Source organism: Amia ocellicauda, chromosome 8, assembly GCF_036373705.1.
Source record: "Amia ocellicauda isolate fAmiCal2 chromosome 8, fAmiCal2.hap1, whole genome shotgun sequence".
Lineage (NCBI taxonomy): Eukaryota > Metazoa > Chordata > Actinopteri > Amiiformes > Amiidae > Amia > Amia ocellicauda.
The window spans coordinates 42,465,565-42,482,744 of NC_089857.1; the positions used below are offsets into that span (position 1 = coordinate 42,465,565).

At 41.3% G+C, this 17,180-nt stretch overlaps 1 protein-coding gene across 3 annotated transcripts in view; it reads right to left on the reverse strand.

The window, feature by feature from the left end:
* The window catches only part of nrg1 (neuregulin 1), an 83,856-nt gene that overhangs the window by 17,158 nt on the left and 49,518 nt on the right, over nt 1-17,180 (reverse strand). For 2 of the 3 annotated variants that reach the window (XM_066711496.1, XM_066711494.1), the window contains 2 exons: nt 5,880-6,015; nt 1,069-1,127 (listed from right to left, as the gene is read on the reverse strand). In XM_066711496.1, the coding sequence (XP_066567593.1) occupies nt 1,069-1,127; nt 5,880-6,015 (195 nt within the window). Of the gene's footprint in view, nt 1-1,068; nt 1,128-1,668; nt 1,737-5,879; nt 6,016-17,180 lie in introns of all 3 variants that reach the window. The other variant, XM_066711495.1, reaches the window with a different exon arrangement.

Below are 17,180 nucleotides of genomic sequence, written 5' to 3' on the forward strand. Positions count from 1 at the left end.
AGCTCAGTGTCTTCAGCATAATGATTTTTGATTTGATTTTAGTTGGGTAGCCCCGTTGAATTAATCCAAATGGGAGAGATTAAGCTCATATAACACGTCATACATTAGTAATGGTTCTGAGAGAAAAATACAAGACAGTTTCTGGGAACATATGAGCTTGGCCTTACACTGCTCATCAGTGTGGTCTCTGCTTGGGAGATGGTAGAAGAAAAAGACTAGATATTACTCAGCTGTGCCTATCTTGCTTACAAAGGTTTCATATTTAGCTTGTTTTTTTTTACTGCTGCAGAATAGATTATCGTCCTTTCACTCTGATATACCGAACAGTTTTGATGTCACTCATCCTGTTGAAATCGATAAACTGGGTTTAAGGTGGAAGTGATTATCGGTCTAAGTCCTTTATCACACATTATGTGTCTTGTTTGAAGCGGGAATGCTGACTATCCCTTTCAGAAAGTAATTCTACACCGAACTGAACCGACCGGCATGACCTTAGGAGAGGTCAATACTAGCTTGAATCACAAGCAGTTTAAAATAATTTCCTTTGGTAGAAAGGAAAGGCTAAGCTTTGCTAATCTATTGTTCTACTTGTTCTGTTTTTGTAGTTATATAGCTACATAATTTAGACCAGTCCCAAGCTCCCCCTCACAAATTAATTTATATATTATGCCTTAAAACCATTTTTAAGTCTCAGTGTGGCATGGATTTCATTTTAAATGTTAAGCTTCAGACTATATTAAAAGGCATCACTGTTAAAGCGACAAGGACAGACTTGTAACATCTGAGTTTTACCGCATGCTTTTCCTCTCTCCTCCCTACACTTGTCAAATCTTTCCTGCCCCATATTTCCCCCTGAATATTAAGTCAACCAATCAGTGGAGCAATCCTAATCATGTGACAGGCAGGTAACGGAAAACGCACATTGTTCTTTCATACCAAAAACCTAACAAATAAAAACACCAAAAACGAATTGTCTAGAACTGGAAAAGCAAAAGCAGCAGCAGGAAGCAGCACCGTCTGAGCATGCTCTGACCCAGGCACAGACAGGAAGAAGGAAGAGAGACGTACTGTAAAAGCTGGCCATTACGTAGTTCTGGCAGCGATCACCAGTAAACTCATTTGGGCACCTGAGAAGGAAACAAAAACCAGAAAGAAAAGAGAAAAGAGAAAAGAAGTGAGTTTACACCAGAGTTCGTACACATCGACGTGCATCGCTGGTGTTTGGAGCTGTTGAGAAAGTGTCTCACAGACGGCACAAGGAAAGTTCTCACAGATACTTACTTGAAATAAGTACCAATCAATGTCTGAGCTCTCTTGTGGTTCATCGTTAACATACATTACTTAAAGAAGGAATTGGGAACAAAAGCTGTACTGTATGTTAACGTTACACAGAGGTCGGATCGTACGTGCGTTGGACGGGACCCAATCAAAATAAGGTTGCATGTTGATGAGAGTCAACGAAGCGCCCTTCTGTTATCTCCCCCATAATTTACTCATGGAGGGAAGCCAGCGAAACACAACGTGTGGGAAGAGCCAAGGGAAGGCTGAGATTCGGTTTGGTGGGCTGGCATTGAAGCAGTCCGTCGTGAGGGACAGTGATTGGAACTTCAATCAACAAATTTAACACCAGAGATGGCACGTGCTGCGTTGGTCAGTGAGTGGACATACGTTTGTGGTTTATGACTCTCATGGGCACAATGTCTTGACACCGATCCCCCGTGTATCCAGTTAAGCACCTAAAGGGCAAAAACGGAATAAGATATGCAAACAGACCAATACAAACAGCACAAAGCACACAGCTCTCAGCCTGGTAATCACTCTGAAGGCTTGAGTAGAGTCAACAATTACTGTAGACACTGCTGGACTTCTAATACACCTAATGTTATAAAGCTACCCACACAACAGAATTAATTGTATTATAATATAGTGTTTGTGTGTGTGTGGTGTGGGGGTCAGGTTAAGGAGCAGAAACTATTTTTGCCAATATTTCTCAATCACTACTGGGACAAACTGTTGTCATTGAAAGATGAATATGAAGCACAGATTCAGCTGGCACTGCTGTAATCCAATAGGTCAGTACTGTAATGACAGATTGTGGGTTTAAAAAAGGGAGGAAGGGAAAGAGGAGTAAGGGGGTGGGGGCAGCATACATCCCAGCAGGACTCTCCATGGATGTGATCCTGGTTTCCTTGTGTGCCCAGTTGGTATTTCTCATTGCTTTTCAATCATCCCAATTATCACGGTGATAATCTGTGTTCCAGTCTCTTGCAATTGCTTTGGTCTTTACATTAATTACAGCTCTGCCATTTCCATTAAACAGGAGGAGCGGGAACGCAGCACAATTACACGACAATGGGCAAATCACTCACACCTGACATCTCCGGGAGCTCTCGGGCGGCATGGCCTCCTCCGCGGCGCAGGGGAAATGTCAGCAGTGCATGACGGGCTAATGTCAATAATCTTCATTGATCTTTCTATCGTTTGAGTGCCCTTCTTATATTTTCCAGTTACTGAATATTTGCTGCAGTAACAATGGAGCCCCTGTGTTCTCCCATGGAGGCTAATTTGTTCCTGTAATCATCTTTCTTGTATTATGCTGAAGCAGTGGGGATACATCGTATTGCTTCAATGCATGTCAGTTTACATTAGCATGTGGTGCTTCTGACATCTAAACTGCAACTGAAGAGCCCAGGGCGGAGGAAAACTAGGCTCTCAAACTTAAGCAGGGTTGTGACTCATTAATGTCTTGTAGGGTACTCACATTGTTACTTTTTATTCCCTGGAGAGGAGAGGGGAAAAACAGGAATACTGAGCACGGTCTATCCTACCCAGCCTGAGGATGAATTAAGATCAAGCTTTTTAAATCTCTATCTACCGAGTCTCTAGACTCACTTCTCTCAATGTCGGTAAAGTTGATGCACCGTGTCTGCGGTCTATCCAAGATCAGAACTCGCTACAACAGGCATTAGAAATAGTTAGGGACGGGGCCTAAGGCCAGCAATTCCTTCCTCCAGCCCTCTGCTATCAACAAGCCATCTGGCCGTCGATGACAAGCAGGAATAGAGTAAAAGCTGTCCTGCAGTAGATACTGTGGCGTGCAGGGAGAACCTCCATCCGCCACCCAGCTGGGCCTTTTATAGGATTTCACCAGCTGGCACAGACAGCTGGCACTTCCAGGGACCAGAGGAAGAAGACCGTGGCAGGAGGACGTTTCACTGGCTGTCAGTCACCGTCGCATGCTGTAACTCTGACTGCGTCATCCCAGTCCCTCAATCCCTGTGAAACTGGGTCTGGTGCACAAGCGTCCTTCATTGTGATGTAATTGTGGATGTTGGGCATCAAAGGTAAACTAGTACACAAGCTTTATTTGGCTTTCTCGATACACTGTGTTACTTTCAATGCTTTGATGGACTTCTTTCAGGAGATCATACTAGGAGATGTAAACTGCATGTTGTCAAGTTCATGTGTGAACATATACGCGTCGCTCTCTGAAAGCCAACAATATTCTAACATCCCCACTTAGTTCAGATGCTTTGGCAGATTCCTAAGAATGAGGAAGCAGGTTTGCACCATCATCTTCTTATGAGAAGCGATATAATATCAGGTCACCAAATCAATTGAACATTGATATTCTCGTCTACCTCCTGTCTACTCAGGAGGCTTGGTCATGGTGTTGAAACCTCAGCAGTATACTGGTCAATGAGGGTCGCACTGCAAAAGGGTTTTGTTTCTGCAGATTCAGACATTTCTGTCAATCCGTAATGGCTGAACAACAACAAACACTTTTCACTCACTAAGCCCTGCAGCGTTTACTTACAGCAAACGGAAGCCCGTGGGGGGGCAGCATCTTTTCTGCTTAGTCACTGAAGTATTAAAGAAGATACTCAATCTCTGCGTGGACACTAAAAGTCCCTGTTATGCATCTGATGGACAGAAGCCAAAGTGTATCTGCAAGCCCCTTCAATTATTTTTGTCAAGTACTTAAAAAGAGAAGAATTATCCATCTGCAGTGGTTGTATTTCATGCCAGGTTTCTGCAGTTGCAGAGTCAAAGTAAGCTGGTTGTTGCTCAGCTGAATTTCCAACAGCTGACCACAAAAATACTCGGTTAGTCCTATAAACTGCCTTGTGACAAACCATACTTTTCAAACCAGTTTAGTGCACTGCTGACTCTCCATACATTAAGTATACTTCAGTTCACATTGGATATTAATGTAATAATGACAATGTCTCATTAGTAATTATAAAAAAGGCACACACATCCCCCTTTGGGTGGCATTCTAGATTTGAAAGATAACTAATAAACAGAGAGGGAGTATATAACTCCAAGTATTTTCATATGTTTTGACAGATGCATATTTAAGATGGATATTCAGATGTTCAGGAACAAATCACTCTCTGTTGAAGTTAATATTGCTGTAATTCATTAATACAGCCAGTGTAAAACATTGTTGTAAAACATGTTGTGTGACACTGTGTTGGGGTAAAACATTATGCATTTTAATGTAAGTGGCAACTCCTCACTGGCTAAAATATACTTTTCAAATCACCCCAGTCCTCAGACCGGTTTGATCACATGCTTGGCATTGTATTCGGTACCCAGGTATTGATGGCAGTACAAACACTGTCTTTCATCACTTTTAAAGCACATTAACCCTATCCTCAGGACCGCCCTGTCAGTCCATTACATTAAAAGCCCCTTGTATTGTTTAAGACTGGCTCTTCCAGACAACCCCCTCCTGAACGATGGAGCGCTGATTAATTCAGGCTGAGGTTCTGGGCTATACGTCTGAGCACTGGGGACTAGACTAACATGACAAGAATAATTTGAATTCAACAAAGGAGAATACTCCCAAAGCCTTGAAGCATACACTTAGAAAGGATTCATATTATTAATGTATTTAAGAGTCTTGAGCAAGGCACCAAAGTCTGGTTTTACTGCCTCCACATCTAAGCTATAGGAACACACAGTGATACGACCTGTTTCAAAAACTGTCAGACTGAATCAGAGCAAAGCACTAAAGAATAAAATAAAGAAATGCGTATTAAAAATGTGAACAGTGTGCGTTCTCTGAAGATGGGGGCTTCCACTTGTCCCACGTTCAATCTGTACAGTATTCATACAGGGGCAGTATAGCAGTCATCAGTTTAAAACTCTCATTGCAAGAGGACTTGAACTTAAAATTCAAAGCAGAGAAAAAGGGCTTTCATACATCTGTAATGATCTCTGTGATTAATTATTTGTCATATTTTCTATTGCTGACCTATGCATAGATAATTATTGACTATGGGCATTCATTATTCATAAACCGGGCATCTGCAATGGCTTCCTAACTATCACGTCATGTAGAGCTAGTAATTTAAGTCCATAAGTGTCCAAATGTAATTTATTTACCACAAAATCCCTTTTTTTATAAATACATAAACTTAAGTGAGTAATCAATGTCTGATGTGTATAACACGCTCAAAACTTGTCTTTAAGGACTGCTTGAGAAAGAAACTGGAAGAGAAGTTGAGGGAAATGCATATGCCGGTCTGAATGCAGACAAGTGATTCAGTTAAATGATAACCAGATTACAAGAACGGACAACACGAGTCATTTTGTTTCCTCCTGGAATATAAATATATTGAGAGTCCGTGTCCTTATGGGGTCATTTTAAGCAGAGATCGTGCAATTTGGAGCTGCTTTGAAAAGATGAGAGCATTATTCAAATAAGATATTGCATCAGAGAACGAACAGGGAGATGGATTGTATAAGGAGACTAATGATGAGACCACTTCAATTGAACCTGCAGCCTAATTTAATCAAAAACAGAGAGAATATTTCCTATCTCGTCCAGCAGGAGAAGCCTGCCTCGATTGAGTCAGATGGGCTCCTACCTGCACAGGTATTTGGTGCTGCCGGGTATGGCGTCCAGGGTGAAGCACTCCCCTCCGTTGACACAATAGTTCTTCTTGCTGTCACTGCATTTGGTGACATGGCTTGTTCTCACTGATGGAGGCGTGCTGGTGGGCACTACAGGAAAATTAGAAATAAAAAACAACAGTCAGTGGACAGCAAACCAGTATATGTGTTTTACAAATCCCAATCATTAAGATTTGCCGAAGCATACTTTTCCCCACAGAGCAATTCAGAGTTCACCACCAAGGTCCACGAAGGGACGGCAAATCCTGCATATATGTTTTAAGCTGAGGTGTGTGTTCACTTTACACGCTATACATTATCAGTCTATTCCTGATTGCTGGGCAAACCTGAACGGCCAAGATCAGGTGTCATTTATGCTCCTGGGATTGATTAATAAATGTTCAAAATGCAGGCCAGTTTCAGCAGGCTGTAAAAATATTAGATTGAAGGGTTTACATGAACATATATAAAACAAAGAGACACCAGCTGCTGCAGAAATATGAATATTGTCAATCAATCATATCTGATAATCACATTGCCTTTCAGTTCAGAGGGCTAATTTCATTTCAAAAATAAGAATCCATAAGAGTGGCACATCCCTTGCTCTCGTCCTGAACAGCCCGTCCTTTAGATGATGCGCTCTGTGTAAATATTGCATGCATCAGGGAAAACCGTCTCTCTGCAATCAGCGATGAAACCTATTACCAGATCCTCTGAAGGGAAGCTTTTTACTTAGTATAATTTGCTATAGTGAAGTGCATGTGCCAATTAAAACGGTTGAAATAAAACTCCATTCAGGGCCATTCAGAAACTGTATCCTTTCTCAGCTGTGAATGATATCCTAAGTTTCCTATACAATGATTATTTAGAAGCTCACTGAACTATCTTTGGAACTTTAGGGACACCATTTCTGCCCCCTTTTGACCGGCATGTGGGAAATGTCTATGAAAACCCAGAACAAGTGAGCATTGTCTCGTTTATATTTCATAAATACAGGCACACAACAAAGACACATTTAACATGGCCCTGATCCACCTTCTGTATATATAAACTACCTCTCCCATGAAGTTACCACATTGTGGAGACATTCCTATGAGCAGCGATCCTTAAATCATCAGGGGAGACTTTCATTTTTTTATTATTTTGGTATGAATTAGTCTAATTATGCTGACACAGATCGTACAGAGGTTTGGATATTGAAGACTTTCACGAATATTCTCCATGAGAAATCTTTCCTTTCCTACTAATTGCTTTGCTGCTCCAGGCCACATTAATGCAGTTTAACAGGCTCAAGACAATAACTCGCATCCCGTCGGCAGAGATTAAATATTCAATGTGCTGCCCTTCAGACTTCTTCGTTAGCGTGCCACTTTTAAGCACATTTAAAACAACATGATCGGAAGTCGTGTCAGCAATAAGCATATTGATACAACGATTACATTCATCTTTTTATACCAAAATAGACTGGAAAACCCCAGCCAAAAAGAGAAAGCCTCATTTTCTGAGAAGCAGGCTATATCGAGTGTGTTTAGAGAATATGATATCCAATGTCATGTCAGCCATCCAAGTCAGTTCACCTTGGAAGAAGAGGATGAATCCTTGAAGCCAAATATATCTGCAAACACTGTCTTTCCTGCGCTAGACTTCTGCTGCAGCATTTACTTACAATTAAAACATCTCATCTGAGGAGCCATTCATTTCGGAAGTAGATTAATGCACATCATCGCTTAGTCTAATGAAATACAGTTTTAAGGCACAGAGTGTCTTGAATTTGTTTGCACTTATGTTGTAAGTCGCCCTGGATAAGGGCGTCTGCCAAGAAATAATAATAATAATAATAATAATAATAATAATAATAATAATAATAATAATAATAATAATAATAATAATGTCGGAAAGAAAATGTCTTGAAACACGGTAAAAAGAAATTTAAATATTTTGTATGTTCTCCACTGATTTAACTTTTTGAAAAATAATAATAAGGAAGATATTGAAACAAAAAGAAAAATCTGTAAAAGCATATTCTAATATTGTAAATATTGTTTACAATTTCACAGTTCACATAAACATGAACATCAACATAAGTAACATTAGTAGCTTCATTAATAATGGAAAAAGTTGAAAACATTCATTGCTTGTTCTAAGAATGTAATATGTTTTGACTATTTTACATTGATAAAACCTTTTAAACTAATGTTAATATTTAATGTGACATCAACATAAAAACCTTTAAAGGCAGATGCTCTCAAGTTTATATTTTCCCCATCTGAATAAGCAAACTAGTGATTTTTCCTAAATTGTTTCCAAAAGTGTATAAAATACATAAATATAAATGTATTTCAGTGCCAACATGTTCTCTTGCCAATTTTACAATTTACAAAGTATAAAGTATATAGTAGAAAGTATATATAGAGTACATTTAACGCAGGAACAAAAAGCTTTGAAAATTAAAAGAAATAAAGCAAATCTGGCATATTAATCATAATGTGAAACTGCATATTAACTGTTACTGTCTGTACAATTACAACGCTCTGTTAATCCTTAGTGACAATAAGAAACACAAAAGAGACAAAAGACAAAAACTCAAAGAGATTAAATGTGAATCTTTAAATATAATCAAAATTAAAGTATCCACATTCTTCTCAACTATATTCCCCGAACTTCTGTTACCCCAGGGCTCACCTGAGATGTTTCTGAACACTCTGGATATACGGAAGCGCATTTCCTCTCTCCTGCCCGGAGCACACAGAGAAATGTTCCCCGACGCTTCACTTGCAGATCTTTATTTGTACTCTACCTCTAATGCCTTCCTCATCAGCACCTGTCTCCTCTGCTCTGCCGCATTAAGGCTCATAACTACTTTAAATATGCACTTTTCTTCCCCCTCTGCCTCACGTCTGTGAACGTCACTCATGGCATCAGAGGTGTTACTCATTCCGACGCCGGCGACAGCGAAGACGTCAGTTATTGGATGAAGAGCAGACTACGCATGGGGCCGCCACGCGTCTGCCAAGAGACAATTTGAAGATTTGGCGTGTTACGAACAAGGGAATCAAGAGACACGATCACTTCCCCCTCCCCGGGGACCTGAGCTGATTGGGAGCAGGGAAATGAGCCCCCGAAAGTGGCAGGACAATGAATCAATAGCGGTCTACGACGCACGCACCCAGGCCCTCCACGCATCTGCAGAGAAAGCCAAGTGTGATTTCTCATACTAATTGTTCCATTTACCGAAAGCTTCTTGAATGCTAATCTAATGTAATCAGGCTGGTGCTCACCTCCATCTACGTCTGAACCCACCGGCCGCCCACTCGGGCCCGTCGCTACACGCTTAACTACAAATGAAGTGCGGCTCCAAAGCGCAGCATGGATTCGGGCCTTTCTGAAGCAGCATTTCTGCGAGGCATCGGAAACCGCACAACGGGAGCCCCCCGGTCTCTGCCCAGACAGACACAATCGAGTTTGCCTACAGACTGCTATTTTTACTTGGCAGGATGATTTCATGGGGTCAGGGACCTCACTGGACATGAAATATGACTTTTCTCCTCAATGCGATCCAATCTTTTCATATCTATACTTGGTTCAAACACGACAAGCATCGTTAATAATTGACAATGTAGAAGATGGATTTTTTCTCTTCTCCAGATTAAATTATTCCATTTGTGGCCTTTTATTTCCGTCTCACAACAGAATGCACATCCTACCGTTTCTCCATCCCTTTGTTTGAGCTCAGGGAGATACACAAATCAGCATCGTGTTCATCCATGCTCTGAAAGGAACAACTACAGCCTTTTCAGTCTCTAATGAAAAAACACGCAGTTAAAACCAGCTTGTTATTGTAATCCAGGTACAACCATTCCTCCTCCCAAGAAACTCACCATTTTCGTTAGATGGGACAAAATATTTTAGATAATTACTTAGACATGTACACACTATGTTCTTACTTTGGATTGATTGTTTTTAAGCCCTTTGTACAATTATCTCTGAGCCGTACTTCGGTAGAATTCCTGCCCGACTGTTCACTTGGTTAACCGGTTAGTTGTTGACACATTTCAAAAGCAGGCATCAGTCAAAACGGGGTGGTGACAAAAAATAAAAACGTTCTGCCACATTCTCACTAAACACACTACCAGCTTTGATGAGAGGCGGCTCGATTCCCCGGCAGATGTGTTCGGAGATCAGACCATTGCTCACACTAACCCCTCCAGTCTCCCAGAAGCCACCACTGCGAGGGTAAGCTGAAGCGGGATCATTAAACAAACCGAGCTGTGTCCTAGTGTGCAGAGGATAAACCAGCCTCTTCTCAAGGGTGTCCAGCTGTTATCCAGCACATTTCCCCCATAAACAGATCCCCATGACATGTATTCCAATTGGGAGGGCAGGGAATTTAACCTTTTTACAAGTTTTAATAATGATTAATTCTCCATTCAAAAAGAGTTGCTAAGCCCCTTTCACCACTGGCACTTAACTGTACCTGTGTGACACATGGGCACAGAGAGAGCCCAGCTACAGCACAGCTTTACTGCACTCACTGCAGAAAACACTCTTTTCGCTGGTTGTCTCCATTTTAAACCTCACTCCAAAGCACAGCACTGAAGAAAGCACAAGCATTTTATTGAATGCACCTAGAGAACCGTTCCTCTCTGGCAACTTCCATGTGTCTTAAAAACAAGCACTGACAATACTCTTGGAATCCTGTAAGTCTAATCTATTTAATTAATTCTCCGTGTATTTTATCTCAATCTTTAAACATTTCCCATCGCATGCTGGCACCGCCCAGGCCCCCGGTGTTGAGAAAGACCCGCACTGCACTCGAGAGGCTATTTTTGTAGACGTCAGGTATTCAGTTACAATGCAGAAAGAGCTGAGCTGTACTTTTTTTTTTTTAACTCTGATCGGAAGTGGACTCTGGAAATCGATCCAGGTCCATTTTATTTCTGCTGGCAGAAAGAAAATCAAAACCCAAAGGCGAACGTAGCTGGACTGCTGCACTGGGAGTAGACTCGGGCCCCCTCGTCTCGGGTTCTTGCAGGTCTGGTACATTATCATGTCGAGCCACATCTGAGAGGAGGAGGCGGCTTGCTAATGTGGTCAAGGGCAGACAATAATGCATTGCGTCTGTTGACTCGCAATGAAGCACTGCAGCGGTAGAGGCAGGAAACACAGCGCACACGGGGGGTCCGGTCCTCAAGGCCAAGCCCCACCAAAACCGGGGCCCTGAGACCCCGTGAACGTCTCTGCTGAAGTGGGGGCAGTGAAGCCTCGGTGAAACTGGGAGGCTCAAAGCTCAATCTGGATGCTGTTTTAAAATGGGGGATGAGGGGATATTTTCTGAGGAAATGTCAGCAAATAAATAAAAAAATAAAGAGAGCAACTATGCTTACATCCATTGCGAGAAAATAAAATGTATTATGCTGTGAAAAACGTTGTACAGAGAAAAGATTTCCTTTTGCCTTTATTTCTCCAAAGACCAAACTGGCAAATGCTTGGATTGTTTCCACAGAGAAAGAACGTGAAAAGGAGTGAAGGATGTTGTTTCACCTTTAGTAAGTACTTAATTTACCCTAGTGCTACCCTCCTTTGAAGAATATTCAAATTCCAATGTATTAAAGTGTTTTTTTCCTTTAATGAGGCCTGGCGGTTTAGTAATCAAACAGGGCAACTTCTCATTACAGTAAGAGGCCTCGTGGCAAAATCTGCCAGTTCAAAACATGGCCGCTAAGTATGCCGTTTAAACGATGGGCTCGAGTTGTTAATGAGGCCCGCCGCAGTGTTTTGAAGTCACTTTGAATCGCTGTCATCGTGTTATCTGGAACAGCCAGCAGCCAGCTTTCAGACACGGCTAAAAATATTAATTTCGGAGTTCGTTTGCATTACAGGTTTGCTGCCAAGGACTCAAAGGAGACAATTGCTGAGGAAGAGCGAGCCGAGACCTTTAAGCAACAAAAAAAAAAAATTAAGCTCACTTTGCCGCACTGCCAGGTTTATAGGTTTAATATAACCTTGGTCACTGTTGCCCTGCCTGTTAATCAGCAGCACCATTCGAACCTGCCGACCAGCAAAACGGCCTTTCTTTCCAACGGGGACACTATCTCATTCAGAGCCACTCTCTCCGAGGCCCCGGCGTCAAAGGCCTGTCCTGCAGCTGATAGATGATTTGATAAACAGACACCAGCTTTAATGCTTCATTGCCTGGTTTGACTGTTGGGAGAATCAATTTCTGCTCGAGAAATAAGTACTCAAAAGTCTCTTCCGCCGAGGGGGCCAGGGGAGAGAGAGAGAGAGACGGTCATCTCTGAGCAGAATGACGGATGAATAATGGGTCACATTTCAAATAAGTGCCGGTGTGTGATTGCTACATATGGGCTGAGGATTAAATGTAAATGAGTGGACTGAATTAGAAATATGCACCCCAGTCCTAGCAACAGCAGAATTCACTCAATAGGGCTTTTTTTATTAGTTAATTACTTCAGAATTGCTATACCTGCCTGTGCCGGACCGGCCAGACTGGATAATACCTATAACACCAGATAAACTAAGAGCACGTATTTATCCAACAATAATGGTAACAAGTTACTTCTTCATGGGGGGCCCTCCTTTACTTGATTTCCCCCTCCAGCACAAACACATGCCCAACCCAATACCGAAAGCCCTTAAGCCCCAAGAACACATTGAATTCAGTGCTTACAAACACTCCCCGCCACTCAGCACACAGACGAACACCAATTACAAGGTTATTAGTGCTCCTCAAGAGCGGTAACTATGTCCTAAATGTTTCCTCTACCTTCCAGGCAGAAGATACTGCAGGCTATGAGTTTAACAGCGAGGAGGTGCCAGCTGAGGATGAAACACAGTGTCTATTTTAATTAGGGAAGTTGTACGAACTGTTAATTACTCGCACGGTGCCTTTCATCAATTCTCGGTCATGGTGTCTGCGTGCAAACGGGCGCCGGCAAACCTGACAGCTGTTACAAAGGAGCTTACTGCTTTCCATAATATTGCAAAGCAACCCAGAAGTTTAGGACGAACTAGGATCTACTACAGGAACAGCAACAGGAATGTGACCATTTATAAATATTTAAAAAAGGTGACAAGCTGTTCGTAGTTGACAGAAAGCAGTGGATTTCTGTACCGACGGTCTAGATGGATAACACTGACTATAAACGTGAGCGGGGAGATGGATAGAGAGATGGCCACGTTGACTGACAGGTGGACAGATTAGATAAACAGATAGAGAGATAGACAGATAGATGAGAGTGTGTAGCTGAATTGGCAGATGGTGCCTGAGCTCACAGTCTCACCCCGTGGACGGTACGTGTGCTCGCGTCTTGGAGTGACAGTCCACTTACCACCTCGCTGCTCCGGCTGCCGAACACAAACTGCGCTGAGTTTATTTATCCTAATTTACAAAGCAACGGCTGAGCGAAAGACGGATGCGTTCGCAAAACACTGCAGCTCGCCCAGCAAGTGCAAAAGCCTCCGGGGAAGTTCTCTCCCAGCAATCTGTTGAGTCATTAGCTGGCATTGTGATCCTGATTGCTCTCAAGTCGTTCCTTCTCGCCCCGGGCCCAGGCGTTGTTTCCAGCATATGGAACTGTCTTCCAATTTGATCGATTTTTACAAGAAGTTGGCCGTGAAAACTGGAGCTACGGAAATATATCTCAATGCCAAAAGAGGTCTGCAGTTTTCAGCACTAGATTTGAGATCATATCAACACAATCTCCCACTTCCAGCATCACCAGAACTGTATCTTGCACTAATATATGTTCCTCGTATCATTTTAAGTCATGGGTACGGATGAAAAACTAAAGAACAGACAGACTGGAATGCTTATTTTATTTTTTTAATCTAGGAAACAAATCTGATGAATCTTACGCAAGACAAACTCATTTACATGTTAATGTAATTTCAAACACAGTAAACAAAGCAATCAATCTATAGACTCAATAAAAAAATGCAATACAGGTATTAAATGGAAAAAAAGCATTTTCTCCCAGTACTAAAGTTACGAATCAATAAAGAGACAAATCTATAATTATTCTAATGTGGTTCAAACCGGCTCCATTAATCACAATTCTGAACATATTCGATTTGCGGAATAAGCAGGGATGTCGACTGCATGTCTGAATATTTGTCCCGTTAATTATTGTTATGTAAGATGAAATTAACCACTGACGTGTACAATTACATCTGAAACATCACCACAGTACGGATGTGCTCTTTACTAGGAGTGAGTAAAACACGTCAGGGTATAACAGCTCTGCCCAGATAAAGGCCTCAGGTGATCTCATAATTTGAAAAAGGTCCATTCAAGACACGAAACATACAATATGAATCCATTTAATATGGTGTTATAACATTATTTCGGTAAGTTACACAATGTTTTTCTTATTATTAGACCAGTCTGAAATGGATACTGTGCTCTTAAAATAATCTGTAGCAGAAGAATGTCTCTCCTCGGCTCAGTCCAGAGCGTTGGTCAATTAACTGCAATCTGTAATTATTGTCTTAGTTAATGTGCTCCTGTAATGTAGGATTATTGAGTCATTTTCTAAGGCTGTAATATATTGTAACTCAGATAAATGTGTGCTAATGAGGGATCATAAGGAAGTTTTTAAATGTTACGAGCAGTGATATATATTGTTTTTAATATTCATGTCCATGGCGACTTTCTTGTTAGAATAAATCAGCAACCTGCTCCAAGCGTAAAATCACCCTTTACAAAAAGCCTTTTAATGGTCTTTAAATGGTAATCCATACCTCCGCTGTGCAAAGAAGTCTCCAAGGTAAAGTGAAACCATCAGAAACAAGACCTATAAACCATAGTTATGGAGTCTCTTCCCTCACACTATATCTTATCCTTTGTGTTCCTCAGTGGCAAGCGACTGTCTAATAAGGCCACGATTACCAGACAGGCTTTAATAAGCACGGCAGGACTCTGCACGCGAATATATCTTCCGCCACCCCGGCTGAGCCGTCAGGAAAGAGCCCGTCCCTCGGCCATTTCCCTAAACGACTTTGTGATTTATCTGCCCTCCTGCCACTTTCCAGCCTCATTGGAGTGCAACCCCAGGTCCGGCCGGGCTGTCTTGCATTTCCATGGCGCACCGTCTAAATCTCAGGATCACTTTCACATGCTGTCAATACCGAACCTGCGGCAAGGCCATCAGTCTCACCCTGGCAGCAGATTAAGAAGAAATCCTTCCTGATCTACGGGTGCTCGCTAAACTGGATTTCATTTTCTTCGCTCGGGCTTTACGGCCCGCTGATAGACACTGGCTGTCACTTTCTCTCCTTTCTTGGAGGTTAAAAGATACGGCGCTCGAAACAGCAGGCTGACAATGGAAAAAAACTCCCTGACAAGCAGGACCGCTGGGATTAGCGGCTGTGGGGAGCCTGTAAAAACACTCTCTGGGATACTCCCATAAGCCCTGTTGACAGGGCCGGTAGAACAAAAGACTGGCCTAGGTCGATACACACATTTAATCATGATATAAGAAAATAAAATAACTTTAATTCTTAATATACTTTCCTTGAATGTACACAAACTACAAGATCTATTCACTGTCTTGTGTCCAGGCCCAGGGAAGCTGAACTGTGTTAAAGATAACTAGAGCGAGGAAATCAATTCTGAATGTATTGAAAAGAAGAGATTCAGACAGTGCTGGAATCCATAGATAATCCATAGAAATAAGGGCTTTGGGTTTCATGCTTTAGAAAGAGCATTTGTTTATATATATAAAAAATATATATATATATAATATAATTCAATTTCTTAACTGGTTTTATTAACTGCAAATGTGTTTTTCTATCTAGTATATCAATACATTTAAAATTAAAATAACTGTATAGATTAAACTCGTAATACGCAATGTAGGGTTTCAACAGTTTTAAATAAAATATATGAACTACAATTTAAAGTTATACATTAAAAAATGCAAAGAGCACAGAGACTTTGTTAAGAAAAGTCACTGATGGGCATTCTTGACCAACATGAACTCTACATTTACAGGAGCTGATAGGACGGTGAACTATGACCCGGAGGTGCTTAGGAAGACATTACATTCCTCTCAGATTTACATTCCAGACAAAAGCTGGAAAATATTGACTGCACAGCCTTAAACCTGGCCCTCAGAAACTCCAGCGTATGACAGGTAAATTTCATTACTTTGGGTGCTGGTTGGGCAATCAATAATTTTAATCAATAATTTAATGGTTCTCTCTTCTTCTTCTATAATACCATATCAAAAATGCATTAATCAAACTGTCAGCAAGAGGTTAAAGGGCCAGTTGACTACAGTAAACAGGAAACTTTTGCACAGGAATATGTGAAAGCTGAAAAGACAACTCGGGTTAGTGACTCTGCCGGGTCTCTAATAAGAACAGACACGTATTCATCAAGCTACAGGCATCTACCGTCAATTATGTAACAGGAAAGTCAGTTCCCATATCGGGATTACAGGGTAGCAACACCATAAGTATCTGTAAGACTGTTCAGTACAGTTGTGACAGCAGGAACACAGGACTCATTGTTTGATAAAAGGGCCACAGTCTATTGATATAAAAACATGGTTAAATCATTGTTTTATGTAAGTATGTTCACTTGAACGGATTCTGAGACTGTTACAAAATCAGCAAACTAAGTAAACTGTGATTTTCTCTGAGACAATCTGCAAAATCATTACAGGCGAACTACCGAAAAAAAACTGATAGGCAGAAAAGAAAAGAAAGGAGGAAGTGTCAATCAAACTGTAATGCTCAGAGAGAGATAAATAAAATGTCACAATGTGCCTTTAGTTTTATATTATATTTTAATTCTTCTGTGGCTCACCGAGAATTTTAATATTTACCGCACGCACATACTGTCAATAACAAAACACTTCAACACACTTTACCATATGCTTCGGTGCCGGTACACTCCTATATTGTGCCTTCGTTGGGCTATAATACGGTTTCATTAGTGCTTTATTACGCAAACCTCCAAGGGATTTATCTGACATATAAAGGATGTTGGAATATTGTGACAAGCAAAATTTGTCTGTTGGAGTTCGGATCTGCAAACCGTTTGTATGCTACTGTATACCGCTCACCGGTCTACCGAATGTGAGTTATGATAAGAGTATTATCTACATGTGAATAAGCAGCCTTGACTTAAAAACATAAAGCACTCTCTCAGAGTGTTAAAATTACCATTATTGTGTTTTCTCCCTGCAACACTGTTATGCTCACATAATCCGGAATAAACTCCAAACAGGTTTCCGGCGCCCTGCTTCAGG